Source organism: Protopterus annectens, chromosome 3.part0 (assembly GCF_019279795.1).
Source record: "Protopterus annectens isolate FY-2018-M chromosome 3.part0, PAN1.0, whole genome shotgun sequence".
In the NCBI taxonomy this organism is placed as follows: Eukaryota; Metazoa; Chordata; order Ceratodontiformes; family Protopteridae; genus Protopterus; species Protopterus annectens.
The window spans coordinates 182,583,481-182,602,318 of record NC_056731.1 but is presented as its reverse complement, the minus strand read 5'-3'; the positions used below and the strand labels follow the sequence as shown (position 1 = coordinate 182,602,318).

General features: G+C 39.7%; 1 protein-coding gene across 1 annotated transcript in view; it reads right to left on the bottom strand.

Moving 5' to 3' along the window:
• Positions 1 to 18,838, bottom strand: part of LOC122796306 (aryl hydrocarbon receptor-like) — a 1,394,090-nt gene that overhangs the window by 81,432 nt on the left and 1,293,820 nt on the right. The window contains exon 9 of the mRNA XM_044064677.1: positions 9,041 to 9,182. Coding sequence (XP_043920612.1) covers positions 9,041 to 9,182 — 142 coding nt within the window. The remainder of the gene's footprint in view (positions 1 to 9,040; positions 9,183 to 18,838) is intronic.

The following is an 18,838-nucleotide window of genomic DNA, read 5'->3' as shown; positions in this document are numbered from 1 at the left end:
TCAAGTGTTTACTGGTGGGGGTGGCGATAACCCAGTGACAAAGTCAGGTCATCCTGTTTTGTACCCTAAATAGTACTACCTGAACCATTCTTCATAGATTTGTAGGTTTTTACTACACTAACGGCCAATGGAGACCGTCATGAAGCTCTACTACATCCTCCACTACTTCAGGCGATTTTCTCCGCATATCTCTTATGAAAATTTGATCACCCATTCATTCACACAGGTTGGTTTTAAAGATTGCTATGGAAGTACACTGCTTGATAGGTAAGGGATGCCTATTCCAGAAATGGGGGATATGTTATATTATGTTAAGTATATATATCTTAAGCCATTTTGTGTTGATGTAATACTTTAGGTTTGGGTCTCTAGAAAGGGTGTTTGCTTTACCACTTGTTCCACTTAGGAAATGGATTTCAAAGAGTGCTGGGTCATTCATAGCATGGAAATGTGAGTCTATATGACACCAAGTAGAAGGAAAGAGCTTTTAGCCTATCGCAGTAGCTATGGTTACTGAGACTTGAGATCATTTTGATGAAGATAAGTTGAGGTCTCTCAAACTGCTTTAGGTGCTTGGTGTGGTACATGCTAAAGAGTGCACTACATTTGGTGATGAGACTAATAAGAGATAAATAAAGCAAAATTATAACTTCTTCTGACTTTGAAAAAATAGCACAAAGGATTATTTGTACAAGACAGGACTTTGTCACCATCAAAGAGAAGCAGCAGCCAAAAGGAGAGTCTGTTCTTAGCATATGTATCCAAGTCTTTGATGACTGCTTCAAATTTATGTGGAGTGCTATCTATATGGTAAACAGCAGTGATGGTAGATTTAACAGTGAGTCATCTCTACTGGGACAGTAAGGGTAACACAAATGACAGACCTGACAACCTAAACTACCAACACAGACAGTTTTATCCTCTGTAACTGAATAACCTAGAAAAGAAGATTGATATGATTAACTGTTTTTAGGTTGGGTGTAAAGAGCATGGAATCTGTACTGAAGTACCTAATATTTGACTGTATTTTTAAAATGTGCTAACTTTTTTACAGCTTGAAGAAGGATGAGAGTGTTGTCTGCAATAACAGTGAAGAGGAAACAAGACAGACTCTATCAATAGAAGAAAGGACTGAAACAAACCCAGTCACCTCACCACACTCTTCTGAAGAATAGCCCATGACATTATGCACGTATTAGCAATTTAGTATCCTTGTTGAGCTCTTGTGTTCCAGGAAAACTTACTTTGACTCATTAAATATAAGTTTTGATTTTGAAGATGGCTGCTGACCTGTGAAGAGAAATTTCTGCTTGCTGGTAATCTACTGTTTTTTATACTGTTCAACCTCCAAATTACTGCCTGCTCTGACTAGATTTTACTGGAGTTATTACTCTTCTCAGACTATTCATTATGTTGGTGAACCTTTTTGTTGCTACCAAGGGAAGTGAAGACATGGACTCACAGACTATAAAAACTAAGTTTTCTTCATTTAGCTCCTGAGAAGGGTACAAGATCTAAAGATCTAAACAATAAAAACCTGCAGAAAATGAAGAAAAGGAAGCTACACTGTCTAAATCTGAAATAAATCTTCCACTGACTGAAATGAATGAAGCACTGTCTTATACACAATTGGCAACAGAAAAGAAATTTTCTCAAAATGTACTGATATCAGTGCTACATTTTTAGGTTAAATTGAAGAATTGAGGAAACAGAACACCATGTCATCCCGAGAAGACACAAGAGAACTAAAATGATATCCCACTTTCAGGAAATCACAAAGCTTAAACATAAATTCTTGGTTCAGAAAGTCAGGCACCTCAAAAATAACGTCCTACTTTGTGAGAAATTTGATTCTAGCAATTTATTAAATCTGTGTGTGATAGTCTATTTCTGCTTGCTGAGGAAGTAAAACACTCCATGACAGTTTGGGGCAGCATTCTATGCCCTTCGAGTTAATGGATTCACAGATTCCCCCACAATTAATATATATCAAACTTTTAAATTATCAAAACAATGTAAAGTCTGCAAAAAAGAAATCTATCTTCTCTTAGATTGACTGCAAATTAATGTTCTCACCTACTGGAATTTAAACTAGCACATCAAAAGTCCTTTAAAGAAGAACAAATGTACAGTAAACTGCTAACTTTGAAACCTAATTGATGTTCCTTATTTAAATGCTTGGTGCTTTCAGTCTGTACAAATAATAAGATAATTGTTTTGTTTGCCTGGTTCTTCTGTTAGTGCTACCTTCATGCTACACACATAGTCAGCCTTATGCACAAGCGAACTAGGGGGCTACCTAAGGTGCTCCTCTTGCCGCCCTGGTAGAGATGCTCTTCTGGCATTTATTAAAGTATAGAGTTGTGGCATTTCTTTATGTTAAGAAACTAACTAACTAAATAAATAAAAGTACAGCAAACAGCACCCCTTTGAGAAGATACGGAAGCTGCAGTACTCTAAAGATGAAGTATAACAGGCTTAGCCATTTTATTTGTTGGCCTCCTTCTCCATCCAGCAACAATCTACCTAGGCAATGAACTGGGTAGATTGTAGGTCGGACAGAGCAAGAAGTCAACAAACTTGAAAGTGTAGGGAATATTTGTGAAGTGAAAACTGTGCTATCTACAGTAGTAGGTGTGTGTGTTTATATATACATATATATATCTATCTATATATATATATATATGTATATATATATATATATGTGTGTGTGTGTGTGTGTGTGTGTCTGTGCGTGTGTGCATGTGTGTATTGTTACTGGCAGGCAACCAGATATTTTGGCTAGTCATAGTAGTTCTTATTTGTCCTTGATTCTGAAGAAAGTCCCTGTTCTCAACTAATATACTTGTCCTGTCACTAATGTATTTTCTGATTTTCCGGGAAATCACTGTGAATTACAGTTAGGCAAAAATAAATACTAGAAATTAGGGTTCCATGCTTTTTATTCATTAGAAAATGTTTGTTGATGCAAAACATGTTGTTCTATTAACTAAGTTAATTTGAGTAACTTTTAAAAACTCTGGCCTGTGAGTAGAGAAATACAACTGGTCTTTGCTGATTACTATTTGTGTGATGTAACTTGAAACACTGTAATGTGTAGCTAGTGTTTCCACTGAGCACAGCTGAAATACAATACAATACATGCATAGCTCTGAAATGTCCTTCATTTTGCAGAAAGCCACTGATTTTATCTATTTTTTTTATTTGTTCCTTGTAAAATTTGTGGTTTTCTAGAGAACTACTGAGGACTGCAGTCAGTAAATAATTTTAAGAGATTTTAGACATATCCATCTGGAAATGCATACCAATGCAAAGCCTGTCACTCTAGCAACTTTCTAAGTGCATAAGAGAAATATTTAATATTTGTCCCTGATATTTAGCCTCTATTCCTCACAATTTTTTACTTTGTCCATCATTCTTGAGCTAAGAGGTTGACTGCTATGAATGCCATAATTTTGTATTACAATCAGACATCTGAAGTGCACACAGAAATAGCTATAACTGCTGGGTGTAGCTGGGAGCTGCCTGTAAAAATTAAGTGGCCCTCTTGTTGTTTTCTTGATTTATACAGTCACTATTTGGCTTTGCAGGACTAGTGTGCTTTTACAGGATTAATGTGATTTGTTTACAGAATATTGGAATGCTTTAATGTCTGGCTTCTGTTTTTGTGAAACAGAGATGAAATACAATACACAACCTTCATTTTTTATCACAATCTGAGGTACTCAAAGTAGCAGCTATACCTGCTAGATGGGTGGATACTGTCTGTTGAAAGTTACTGACCCTCTTTTTGTTTGCTTAATTTAAACAGTCACTGTCTGGTATTGCAGGATTAGTGTTCATTTGTGCAAAGCAAGATGGACTATTTAACTGGACATCTGAGATATGTACAAACAAATTGGCCATCATTTCCAGGGCTGTCTGTGGAAGAAAATGGTTAGTTATCTGCTGTTGCATGCTCATTATTCTGGCTTTGCAAGACTAATTTGATTTATGTGAAGTGACTGAATGCTTTAATGTGTGTTAACTGTCTGTGTGGAACAAAGATGAAACATATTACACAGCAATTCTCGTAGCACAATCAGATAAAAGACATTTGCACTGTTTGATAGGGGTAAGTGTTGTTTGGATGTAAGCACCTGACCTTCATGTTGCTTGAGTTTAAACAGTAACCTTTTAAAAAATAAATCATAAAATGCGTCACAGAAAAATCAGATCTTTATAGTAAGTAGAGTTTTTGACACAAGCTTAGCATACCTCTCAGCTCTCCATATTTTCAAAGAATGTCCAGAGTTTTGCATCATATTTTTGGTGAGTCCCTCATAAAAAAATTGAAGTTTTCTGGCAAGTCACTGAGGATTAATGTCACTAAATATAACATGCATTTGAGTTTCAGATGTCATTTCCTTCATAAAATGCATAGTAACACAAATCCTTTTACTCTAGTAACTTTCTAAACTTATAAAAGCAATATATAGGATTTGCTCCCATTTTTTGGCCCTTTGCCTCCCCATTATTTTAGGCTTTCTCAAGATTTCTTGTTATAAGAGGTTAAGAGGTATGATGCTTATTAGTGGCCTCTTCCCTGAACCTAGGCTAAAGCCCTCCCTTCCCAGAGGCATGCACTGAAGGTCACTGTAGCTTGTGCAGAGGGCTGCAGACAATGTCATTATTTGTAGACCACAATAATGTCATTATTTCTTCAGTTTTCTTTCCGTATCTCGGAATTGTGCACAAGTCACTATATCTCATGTTGGGCTGGGGACAGTGAGATCATTATTTCTTCAACTTTCTGGAAAAGTGTGACAGATGTGCACAGAGGGTCACTACAGCTTGTATAAGAACAGGATGCTGTCTAGAATCAGTAAACTAGACAAATTACTGTTTTCATTACTTTTTTCCCTTTCTATCCAGTCATACATCAGATGCATAAACAGGTGGCTAGATTTTGGGGATGTGTAATGAGGCATGCTGTTAATAGATGTTGAAACATGTTCTTTTTTCAGTTTCATCCCAGTCTGACATTAGAGAGCTACACAAACAGTGGCTGTCTTTTGGCCTTTTGGGGATAGGAGTTTGGAGTCATGCAGTACAGGTATGTGCCACTTAAAATACGGGATAGGTTTTATCCCATAGAATGTTAAGAGATGCAGACATTAAGCGAACATCCTACACTTTGTATTGTGCTTTGCTTAACGTCTGTCTGGATAATGGCTGATCGCATTTATGTCCTCTTAATATATTATGGACGTAAATGCAATCAGATGTTGTGCACAAGGACGTTAAGAGCTACACACCTGTATATATGTATGTATGTATGACAATACCGACTTGAAACATATTACTGTGACTACTTTTGTCTTCACTTTCATCCCAATCTATCACCAGAGGGGAATACACAGAGAGTGGCTACCTTTTTTGAAGGGGTTAGGGAAGCAGATACTATTCCCAGATATGGCTTATATATATCCCTTCAAGCATTTGCCAACTGCTATCTTGTCAACTTTGAGCATTAAGTTGCAGATACAACTTATTTCTTTTTTTCAAAATAAAAACAAACAAATAAAATAAAACTGGATTTCTTTCATTAATTACGATTTTTGTTCAGGCTACCATTTTATAAAAAAGGCTGTTTAAAAAACACTCTAAAATGCACCTCAGCACATCTAAAATCTCCATGGCATCTGAGGTCCTAGTATCCACCAGACTATTTGGCTTAATGAATTATTTCCTCCACAGTTATTACAATGTAGTCCAGGATCCATTAGGGTGTACAGAAATGATGCTGGAAAAAGCAAAGCTGAAGAGTAAGTCTGAATTTGTTCCACTGTGGCTAGCCCTAACCAGGAAAAGCCAAAAGAAGAAGAAGCAAGATTTTTGTTCAGGCCATCATTGGATGAACAAGTGATTTATAAAAAACCCTTTAAAATTCATCTTGGGATATCTAGAAATTCTAAAACTTCTGGAGGCCTAATACAATTATTTACTCCACAGTTATCATAGCAGTCTTGCCAAGCTGAAATGTGCCGAATGACTGAATGAATGCAGGAAAAGGCTGAAGAGTAAGAGAAATGGCAAGAAAGGGAATAGAAAAATAAGGTGAATGATGTGGTGGGTCAGGATGGAGGGATCAGGGAGGTAGTAAATGATACATACGGGGAGGAGGAGTGTTGTTGACCCCTTTGCCTAGGGTGCCAGTTCACTTAAGGCTGGCCCTGGATGCACATTCATTTCTGACTCCTGGTTTAAAATGTTTGTGATTTTTAGCATTTATGTTATTACTATTTAGCATTTTCCTTCTTTTCAAACATTTTAATTTGCACTTTATACAAATGCGAGTTGCACTTGCCATCTGGAATTTGTATTGGTAAGTTCAATATTTAAGCATTATATTTTTTTCTTGAAGTTGTAAATACTGGAAGATTCGTCTTGCCATGGGTAAAAGCCTTTAGACATTACTTTGTTTACTTGGAGTCTACTTGGAAAACCGGTGTCTTCTTTTGCTCTTTTTTATGTGCTTCCTTAAGTAAACTGCTGTCATTTTATGCTGTTCATTTTCCTATTGAAAATAGCTCTTTTTAACTTGTTTATGGCTTGCTCCCTGGTGATCAGTAAACTGACCAAGGTTGAGTGTGAAACAGGTTCATGTAGATCAGTGCTCCACCCCAGTACATAAATATAAATAAAAATGGCCTGCATTTTTGTACATATTATTAACCCAAAAGCTGCACCAAATTCACTTTTCTGCTACATATTTATCAACAATCTGCTTCAAAAAATTCTTGCTTTCTGCGTGTGCATTGTGACAGTGGGTTTTGAGCATGTACATATTACCCTTGCAATATGACTGTTTGTTTGTGTCTTTCGGCTTTTCCCAGTTAGGGGTCGCCACAGCGGAACTCCGGTCCGCTAATGATTGGCAGTAGATTTTTACGTGCCGAGGTGCCATGTATGAGTGGCAATAACCAAAGCTTCAGCTCCACAAAAGATCTCCTGCAAAAAATACGTTCCCCAAAACAGTTTTCAGTAATATGATCTACAAGGGGAAAGAGGGCACACACCTAAAATTGCCAGTCAGTGCTTGCATGACTTCCTGACAATGCCTTAAAATGGAAATGTTGACACTGTTGAGGAATCAGTTCTCTGTGAGCTAAGGCTTGGGAAATTTTCTTTCAAAGAGCAGTTGTGTAGCCACATATATATGCATTTCACATATAATCTGCTTGTGATCTGGTTACTGCAGAAATAATTCTTTTGTTTCCACAATGAGATTTTATGCTACTTCTTTCAAAAAATTCAATTTAAGTGCTGCAGCTCTGTTCTTGCTGGTGTTTTGCAAAAAAAAAAAAAAAAAAAAAAAGAGAGACAGATAATTTGTGTGCCATTTCTACTTACCTAAACATGAATAGGACTGGAGTTTCCTAAACTCAACTATCTTCTTCAAGTTCTTATATTAGTAGGGTGATATCTGGCATACACAGGTGTGGTTTCTTTTCATGCCTTTATAGCAGTTAATATGACTCCATATACCTTATTATACCAAATAGTTTTAATCACCACAGTGATTAAAATGGATATTTCCAAATGTGGATTCTTCTTGCTAGAAGAAGTTTTACTATAGAGTAAGACGAAAAACGTTTGAAAAAAAGTGCGTTAAAAGTTATTAAAGCGGTTTGTTTCTATGTGCGACTTTTCTGAAGTTCTGAAGTTCTTCATTACTTCTTGCTAGAGGTTTGATGAATGAATGTTAGGTATATGACAGCATATTTCTTGGCTTCTTTCAAGTCTGTCTAGCTTTAGAGATGAACTGATATATTTGGGGTCAAGGTTGTTACAAAAGGTTATACAACAAAGTATATCTTACTGGGGTGGGACAATGAGATCATACATAATAATTAAGAAAAGGCTTTTCTACTTTTATTGTTGTTGGTAGTGAAGAAAACAGTGTCTCAGGGATGGAAGTATAGTATGGTACCATAAGTGATGGATGTAATTCAGAAAACGATGAACTGGAGAATAGATACAAGTAGAATTTCAGAGAAAATATTATGGCAAAACATGTATCTAAGTGGATACACTGAAAAATCCACATGGAATGAAATCAATTCAAGTGGTTAACAGGATTCATTATGGACTGGAAAGAAACTTAATTGTACTCTAACTTTGTATAATTTATTTTTCAGCTTATAAATCGAAATTGAACCTTACTGTCAGCAAAACATTCAAAACTGCAACTATACAGTGACTGGAGACCGAAGAGATGAAAGTTTATTTTTTCACTTTAAAGTACACTGAAGGGTGCCTAGACTCAGACTTGCTAAAAGTTTCGTTGTCTTTAAGTTTTAAGTGTTTCTGATGTTGAGTAAACTGTTAGGACAGTTATGAAGAAAGCTAGTTAAATGCTAAAGTATAAAAATAGTTGTCAAAACAATGATTTAATCTGAAATATTAACTTGCAGGTGACAAAATGTAGCACCTGAAAGATTACTGGAAAACATTAATATACACTGTAATAAGTATGCGATTGATTGTCCATATGCTCAGGGGTGCAGCAAGCAAATTCCATTTTGTACTCACAAACTCTGAGTGTTATGCCCCAGATACTTGTCACTTGAAAATGGACACTTCTCAATCTGCTGTTTTGGAAAATGTTATGTTGTTACTGAGTTTATTACTGCTGAGAAACATAAAGTTTGTTTCTAACAAAGAAACTGCTCTTAAGATTGTCGCATTTCAAATTGCTCTAGCTAGAGAGCAGCAAAGAAACAATCTGTTAAGAGAAGAATAAACTCCAGCTAGAAGTTCTAGCAAGCATGACCCACACTTTCAGACTGCTCTTTTAACATTCTAGATATACACTTAAAATGAATTACAAGCAAACAACTACTATGTGTTTAAATATATGAAAATTGTTAACAGTGCTAGTGTTTGCATTGACACAGTGAGTGAACATTACATCAAAATAGAAGTTGATGAACATAATAAGGCAGGTACACACTGATTCAGTGAAAATGATTATATATTTGTAACTTTAACTCACACAAGAGGCCTCTGTGTAGCAATAATATAATCAGGTCTTCCATTCTTATAGACTAAACGTGCATTAGCTTGAACCCACATCCATCTGTTTCCTTTGGCAAGGAGTCTGAAAACAGTCATTCCACTTTCTCCCGTCTTCATCACTAAAACATAAAATATTCTTTATTAGCGACATTATGAAAAGAAAAGGTATCAAACTTGCAAAATGTTTTTATTTTGTTAACAGGAGGGATCACTTTAACCACAAACTACCTTATCATAGACTCAACGGCATTATATGTTATCAAGCAGTTGTCTAACAATTCATATTCTAGGCATAAAAAATTCACTCCTCCATTTCCAGATTTGAAACTTGGGTTACTGCCTACAATTGCAATACATAGGTCCATAGGTTCATAAGTTGGTACTAGGCTATCGGCCCTAGGGCCTATACAAGCCTAGCCATAACATTTCCCTGGCTATTTCTTCCCAGAATATTTACTTCCCTGGTCCCCTGTCTAGCAGGCGACTGATGTGATCCCTGGGGTGAATTTCCTATCTCCCATCCAGTCATCAAGGTTCCTTTTGAAGAGGGCCAAAGAGGTGCTCAGCTTGACATGTATGGGCAGTCTATTCCAGAGTATGGGGAGTCTCTGGGTCAGTAACCTATCCCTCCAACATGTTTTCTTCATTGTGATGACCGGGTTTAGATCTCTGGAGCATGTGGCTCTGAGGGATTGGGATTTTTTTAAGTGTAGCATGTCCAACAGCACTGGGTTTGACATGGCCTTGTATGTTAAGCAGAGATCGCCTCTGAGTTGGCGATATGCGACAGAGTATAGATGGAGTTTTTTTAGACAGTCAGCATAGGGTGTCTGCTTTAGTCCTGTGATTCTTTTAGTGAGGTATTTCTGTGGCCTTTACAGTTGTTGCAGGTGTCTTGTGAGGTACATACCAAATGGGGTGTTGTACTCTATAATGGGTCTAATGAGGGATGAGTACAGTGGGACAATGACCTCCTTTTTTCTGGATGAAAAGCCCTTAGTGATGAGGTGTGCCACATAGAAGGATTTCCTGACTGTTGTGGCTATGTGGTTATCGAAGGTGAGACCACTGTCCACCTTTGTCCCTAAGTCCCTTATCACACTTTCGGTGTTTAGTGTACTGCCACTTATGTGGTAATTCATGGGTACTTATTTTTTCCCAAAGAGGATAACTATACATTTCTTGGCATTGAGCTTGAGCCCATGGCTCCAGCACCAAGCATCTGTTTCTGTAAGGCCCTTTTGTAGAATAGCCACATAATTTGGGGATTCAGTAATGGCTCCCAGTTTGCTGTCATCTGCAAACTTTGTTAACCAGAGTCCCTTAGTGCTGGCCTGTACTTCAGAGAAGTATATGCCAAACAAGAGTGGTCCCAGGAGTGAACCCTGAGGTACTCCGCTTGTCACTTATCTGGAGCTGGATTTTGAGTCGGCTACTTTTACAGTGTGAGTTCTGTCAGTAAGCCAATTGGCAATCCATCAAGTGACATAGGGATTAATGCCCAGCTTAGTAAGTCTATCTATGATTCCAGAGTGGGGGATTGTGTCGAATGCCTTGATGAGGTCCAGATAGGCTGTGTGGACTGCCTTACCCTCGTCCACAGCTCTGGAGAATGACTCAAAAGAAGTCAATCAGGTTGAGGAGACAAGATCGACCCTTTACGAAGCCAAACTGGGTGGGGTCCAATGTTTGAAGGTTGACAATGTCTTTGTTTATAAGTTTCATGATAACGCGTTCCATGTCTTTGCAGATCAGGCTCGTCAGACTGATGGGACGATAGTTCCCGGGATCCAAGGTGGATCCCCCCTTGTGGAGTGGGATAACTGTAGCTGTGCCCCACTCATTGGGCACGAAGCCTGAGGTGAGGTTATGATTAAACATGACACTTAGGTGGGGTGCCAGTTAATTTTGTAGTTCATGTAGTACACAGCCCGGGATGTCGTATGGTCCCATGGATACTGTATTCTTAGCTTTGGAGAGTGCGTTTTTTTACCTGTGTTGCCGTGATTATTGGAATTTGGCAATCCTTTGATATTGAGATGGGCTCTTTAGGGGGTGAGAGGGGGGTGAAGTTGGCACTGAATCGATCTGCCAGGATACTGGCAATATCCTTGGGATCAGTATATTTGATGCTATTCTGTTGTAGCTCAGAGCAGATCTGAGCATTACCATTTAGATTCTTGACATAACTATAGAATGCCTTGTGGTTGTCCTTGGAACCTTTGGCAATTTTATTTTCGTAACTAGCTTTGGAGGATTTTATGAGGGATCTCACCTTCTTCTAAGGCTGGTAAGGGAGTTTTTTGCATCCTGGGATTTTCCTTTTTCTGCAACAGTTTCTTCCTTCTGTTGTATAGTTTGTTTATGGCAGGGGACCACCAGATTGGGTTCTTTTTTTGAAGGAAACCGTCTTGGTTCTGTTTGAAATGGCATAATTCATGCACAAGTGGATGTGCTCGTGCAGTGCCTTAGTGTAGGATTCAGCAGTCAAACTTTCAGTTCCCGTCTGCATGGGTGTCATGAAGTTTGTCATTTCTGACTTGAGTTGCCTGAAGTTGGCTTTGGAGAAGTTTTTTATGGAGGTTTCCCTACTGGTGGGTGGGAGTGGGATGTGGACGTCAAGGGTGATTAGCTTATGGTCAGACCTGACCAACAAGGGGGTGACCACTGGTGTGGAGCATCGCTCTCCCATGTTGATGATGACCAGGTCTAGGATATTTGAGCCCCTGGTGGGACTATTGATTAGTTGGTCCAGGGCGTTGGAATTTATGAATTCCAAGAACTGCTGGGCAAAGGTGTTGGTACCAGAGTAGTTTTCCCAATTAATGGCAAGGTAGTTGAAATCACCCAGTATTAGGGTGTTTGGTTGTATCTTAATATTTTCCAGTATGTTTAGAAAGGTGTAGTGAGAATCTTGAGGCATGGTGGGGGATTTGTAGCAAGCTACAATTTGGATTGCAGTCTTACCTAGTGTTAGTTGCACCTGTCGGACTTCAGATGTATTGTGTTGGGCAACTAGCCTGGAGATGTGAATATCCTTGGTGAACATGGACACTCCTCTGCCTTTTGTGCTTTGGTCCTGGTTTGGTGGCCGAAAAGTGTGGTAAGAGTTGTAGCCTGGTACTGCAGGGGTGCACTCTGGAGCCTTGAACTAGATCTCAGTTACAGCACAGATATCGATGTTCTCCAGTTTTAGAAGTGCCTCGAGAGAGTGCATTTTGAAGTTTAGACTTCTAGCATTGAGTAGCATTACCTTCATAATTTGCATGCTTATATCTGTTAGGGTGGTGGTTTTGTCCTTTGAGCTTTGCCTAAAAAAAGGCACTACAGGGGTGGCAAGAGCCTTATCCAGTAACCAGAATCCCAGGGGCGACAGGTGCAAACCATCTCTGGCAAAGCATTGTAGTCTGTCGATCATGTCATCCCAGGCAGATAGATACTGGATCCCCTTTGAATGACACCAGAAACTTAGCCAATTGTTGAAGTCAATCATTTTGTCCTTATACTGTGGTATAATTCTGGGCAAAGGTAGGATGCTTCTCAGGGCTAGGGTCATACCTGCCTGGGCCACATGATCCGAGAACTCTTCCATGTCTCTTTTCATGTAGTCCAGGGAGGTATGTCTCAAGTCATTCACTCCAACATGGACAATGACAGAGTTGTATTTGTACTTGTTGTGGAGTGACTTGAGTGCATGCGTTATGTGGCGGATCCTGGCACCCGGCAGGCAGCTGACAGTAATTTTCTCCTTTTTCAGCCTGGTGAGTGGGACATCAGTGTGCCTAACTATAGAGTCACCTATGACTAAAGTGTTGGGTACATTGTCTTGCCTTAGGGGCTGTTGTTTGGTGGCACACTGGTGTTTTGAGCTAACTGTCACTTTGGTTGTGATTGGTGTTTGTTTGCGTTTCACCTATGGAGGTCCTTGCTGCTTGGGCAGGTTAATGTTAAGGGCCTCCGCATCAGTGGGTTTAGTGTTACTATGTGTGGATGTTGGTGGTGTGAGTTTTGAAGGGCTATGTGTTGCTTGAGGTGTAGTGCAGGTATTAACCTTCTTCTCTTGACTGTCTGGCACAATCTTGGCTGGAGAGAGCTTTGCTTCCAGTTTGGTTATGTAAGTACATCTCTTGCATGTTGTAGTGTTGGGTGGTAGGAGGAGAGGGTTGTCTGTGTACATGAGACAATTGCTGTATTGCCCCAGTAAGCCAGATTCACCAGGTGGACAGGAGAAATTAATGGAAGTTGACCCTTGGACATGCTTGGTTCGGTGTTTCTTCTGTAAAGTACAATAACTGTTTTCCCTTACCTTGGCAAGGTACTTTGCAATTATAGGCTGTTTAGTGCCTACAATTAATTTATCCTTATTAACAAGAAGAATTGAGTGTTTGTATCAGTTTAAGGCTTTGTAGTGCTTTCCCACAGGTTAGTTACAAGAAAGGTGGGAAACAAGCGCAGATGTGGGCTTTTAAACCAGAAAGTTGAAAGAGATGGACAAACTGGCCAAATGGTAAATAAACTACAATTTCTGGGCCAAAAATCCACCACTTTTGTCTTGTACTCTCTTACTGTTTAAAAATGCAAATTAAAGACTGCGGTGGTGGTGCTGCGGTAGCGCTGCCGCCTCACAGTTAGACGTTGCCCGTTCTATTCTCAGTTAGAGCGTCTTCTGTGTGGCGACTTGCCTGAATGGGCGTTCCTTCATAGAAGGTTGTACGTTAGGCCCGGCAAGCCAGCACGTAAAACTTTACTGCCAATCATTAGTGGACCGGAGTTCCGCTGTGGCAACCCCTAACCGGGAAAAGCAGAAAGACACAAACAAATGTGTAGTGTTCACATTGCGTAATGAAAAAAAAATGTGTGTGTGTGTGTGTGTGTGTGTGTGTGTGTGTGTGTGTGTGTGTGTGTGTGTATATATATATATATATATATATATATATATATATATATATATATATATATATATATAATGTGTATGTATATGTATATATATATTGGGCGACTTCAACTACCCAAACATTGACTGGGAGCACTACTCAAGCCCCAGCACCTTAGCCCAAAGGTTCCTGGAAATTATAAACTCAAATGCTATGGAACAACTAGTCACCACTCCCACAAGAGGGGACAACATACTAGACCTGATCATTACCAACATGGGGACTCTATGCTCCACACCAGAAGTATATCCCTCATTGGTAAGATCAGACCATAAATTAATTTCACTGGATGTCCACATCCCGACCCCACCCCCAGCCCAGAAAACCACAGTGAAAAACTTCTCAAAAGCAAACTTCTCACTTCCCAAAACCGAAGTGGAATCCTTCAAGGCCCCAGGGCCAGTGGAAACTACGGCCCAAACTGCAGAATCCTATATAAACGCATTCTACGGACATCTCCAGGAATGCATGGATCATGCTATCCCAAACAAAACCAAAACCCAATCATCCAAAGGCAGGCGTCCAGTCTGGTGGACACCTGCCATAAATAAACTGTACAACAGAAGGAGGAAGCTACTACATGATAGAGAAAAATCCCTAATAGGGAAGGCATCTCTGATCAGTACTAGCAAAAAATTACGATCCCTCATAAAATCCTCCAAGGCCAGCTTCAAGAGAAAAATTGCACAGGACACCAAAGACAATCATAAGGCTTTTTTCAGTTATGTTAGGAACCTGGGATGCAACTCCCAGACTTGTTCTGAGTTGATTCTAAACGACAAAAAATACACTGAACCCACAGACATCGCCAATATCCTGGCAGACAGGTTCAGTGCAAACTTCTCCACCCCAAAAGAGTAAGTATCTATCCCGGCAGAGGGCTGCCTCCCAAACATCTCTGATGCTCAGGTGAAGGCTGCCCTCTCCAAAGCAAAAACACTGCTTCCATGGGACCAGATGGCGTCCCAGGTTGCGTCCTACATGAACTCCAAGAGGAACTAATCCCTCAAATAAAACAGCTATACAATCTCAGCCTCACTACAGGATATGTGCCCACAGAATGGCGTACAGCAACAGTGGTCCCACTCTACAAAGGTGGAGCCTCTATGGACCCTGGAAACTATCGCCCCATAAGCCTGACTAGCTTAGTCTGCAAGGCTATGGAGAGGATCATCATGGAGCTCATAAACAAAGACATTGGGGACCTACAGACACTAGATCCTGCCCAGTTCGGCTTTGTCAAGGGCAGATCCTGCCTTTTGAACCTAGTTGACTTCTTCGAAACAGTCACCAAAGCCATAGATGAAGGGAAGGTAGTCCACACAGCCTATCTGGACCTTGCAAAGGCATTTGACACAATACCCCACTCGGGCATCATAGATAAGCTATCCAGCTTAAATATAAACACCTATGTCGCAAGATGGGTCGCAAACTGGTTCAAAGACAGAACCCACAGAGTGAGAGTTGCTGGAGCCATGTCAGACTCGAAACCGGTCACAAGTGGCATCCCACAGGGTTCTGTCCTGGGACCACTCTTGTTCAGTATATACTTTTCCGAGGTACAGGCAAACGTGGGAGGACTATGGCTCACCAAGTTCGCAGACGACTTCAAACTGGGCGCCATAATCGACTCTCCAGCTGACACAAACATCCTTCAAAAAGGTTTCACAGAGACAGATAACTGATGCCAGCGCCATGGTTTAAAGCTAAATGCCAAAAAATGTATAGTCATACCCTTTGGCAAAAACAATGTGCCCACAAATTACCACATAGGCGGAAACCCATTAAGTACAGAGAAAGTTATTAGGGACCTGGGGACCCAAGTTGATAGCAATCTCTCCTTTGAAACCACATTGCCAAAGTGGTTAGAAAGACCTTCTACATAGCCCACCTCATCACAAAGGGTTTCACATCTAGATCAAGAGAGGTAATCGTGCCTTTATTCATCCCTCATCAGGCCCATCATAGAATACAATGCTCCCTTTGGGATGTACCTTACCCGACACCTGCAGCAATTAGAAAGACCCCAAAAGTATCTCACCAAGAGGATCAAGGGTCTCAAACAGATGCCATATGCTGCTCGGTTAAAAACTCCAGCTCTACTCAGTTGCATACCGCCTACTTGAGACAATCTATGCCTGTCATACAAAGCTATGTCAAATCCAGAATTAATGGACATGCTCCACCTCAGTAAATCTAAATCCCTTAGAGCCACACGCTCGAGGGACTTGAACCTCAGCACAGAAATAAATAGAACTTGCTGGAGGGACAGGTTCATAACCCAGAGGCTCCCTTCGCTCTGGAATAGAATTCCAGTTCATGTGAGGCAGAGCACCTCACTGAATCTCTTCAAGAAGAATCTCGATAGGTGGATGGGGGATCGTAGGTTTGTCCCAGGGATTACTCCCGTGTTACTATTAGACAGAGGCACAGTAAACTAAACCTTAAAAAGGGCACAGTATACTCAAATCAAGGGGTGGCGTAAGCCATACAGAATCGGGCTAGGCTTATAATTGCCCCAGGGCAGATAGCCTAGTATGAACCTATGAACCTATATATGTATATATATATATATATATATATATATATATATATATATATATATATATATATATATATATATTCACATATATTGCATGTAAATAACAGATACTCCTAGAATGTCTTTTACACACACACACACATATACACACACACACACACACACACACATACACACACTCTAAGGTAGGAAAGTGACAATGCAACACATAGACGCACACATTTCTTCTTCAAGATAAGGCAATAAACAGCTACATTTCTGGCATTATTTTACTGAAGACAATTTTGCCAGCGCATTAAAGAAAACAGTCCAAATATTTTGGAAAAAATAATGTTACTTTGAGTATAGTACTTTAGGGTGAATAGCTTTTTTATGCTTAGCAACAGACAATTGTATGTTCACATAATACTTTAGATTCCAAAAAAAGAGTTTACAATTCTGCATGAAATGAGTTACTGAGGTTTAAGGAAGCAGTGAATGGGCAGAATACACGGTGAGTGAACAATGAACAGTACAGTGCCTATAAAAATGCCTAAAGAAAACATAACCACACAAGATATGTTGAACAGGGAACTGAGTAGGCAGACGACTCCTATTCTCATAAGGAGGGTGTGGGTGAGTTAAAGACACCAGGCAGGCACAAACTGAAGGAAGGGAGGAGTAGGAGTGGGACAACATATGGACTTACTACACCAACAAAGGTCAAGCTGTACAAGTGGACATATACATAAACAAAATAAAAGCAAATAAGTGGTAGATGGAAGGCAGCAGTCTCATGCCTGTGTTAATGTTTCATTTTTTATACACAGGAAGGAGGGATTTAAACAAAAGTACCAGATGCAGTGATGGACTGGAAGTCAATATATGGTTCTAACTGAGCAACTGGACAGCCCAGTAACCATTACTTATCTTCTGTCTCTACTTCCTGCATGTTCTACAGCAGCTTTAATTTGTAAAAAAATAATACCATAAACTGTGCTGGTCTGCTCTCAAACCTACAAAGAGAATGTGCAGTACATATAATATAATATTATATGTACTGCACATTCTCTTTGTAGGTTTGAGAGCAGACCAGCACAGTTTATGGTATTATTTTTTTACAAATTAAAGCTGCTGTAGAACATGCAGGAAGTAGAGGCAGAAGATAAATAATGGTTACTGGACTGTCCTCACAGTTAGACGTTGCCCGTTCGATTCTCAGTTAGAGCGTCTTCTGTATGAAGACATGTGTGAATGGGCGTTCCTTTGTTGAAGGTTGTGCGTTAGGCCTGGCAGGCCAGCACGTAAAACTCTACTGCCAAACATTAGCGGACCGGAGTTCTGCTGTGGCGACCCGTAACCGGGAAAAGCCGAAAGAAGCAAATCATAATATAATATAATATAATATAATATAATATAATATAATATAATATAAATAATATAATATAATATAACATGGTACTTTTCTGGTATCGGGGGAAACACCGTCAAAGTGGTTGCTGAGCTCCGATACTACTCTATTTACATGTCTTTCAGCTGTTCATCTTTTAGGTGTTCATGTTAACGTGTCTCAAAAATGTAGAAGTCACATCTTTCCTCTTTAACTTTTATCCAATTTACATGATGTTTGTAGCAACTCCTTACAGACATGACAATACACAGCATTCGAGGCTCAGCAACCGCAGGAGCAAATTACCGATAAAAACACCATGTCATGTACAAGGGAACACTTTAAAGCATTCTCTCAAAGTGTGAATGGCTCAACTTTGCAGTGAAAAATTTTCTTTTTTGGGGGGCTAAGTGTCCCTTATTTTCCTTCTTTTCTGTGACATACTTAATGTTATTTGCAGGACAGCCCAGCGAGATGAATGTGGGGCAAGGGACTGACAGGCGCTTTGCACGGAGGTGCTGCCTGTGACAGCCAATCGCCTCATGACTTGGATACCACACGCATGGCGTTAACAGTAAGAAGACACTGTACAGAGAGATCATTCATTTTTCCTTTCTGGTAGGGCAATTATAACGATTGGATATGCTACAGAAATAAAAATAAAGAAAGCCCACGGTTTCCACATTTGCTGCATTTATTTACTTTTTTTAGCGTTTCTCGCAGCACTTTCAACGCCATCGCTCAGCTGAAATCCAGTAGCAAGACACGTCCATTAACTAGGCATGTGGACAGTTTACTCAGATAGCTTCATTTTTTACTTAGAAAAAATTTTTAAGACAAATACTTTTTACACACGTGGTCGACAGACATGTCAAGGTTCTGGATTTCAGCTGAACGCTCGCGTTGAAAGTGTTGCCCCGATAACGGAAA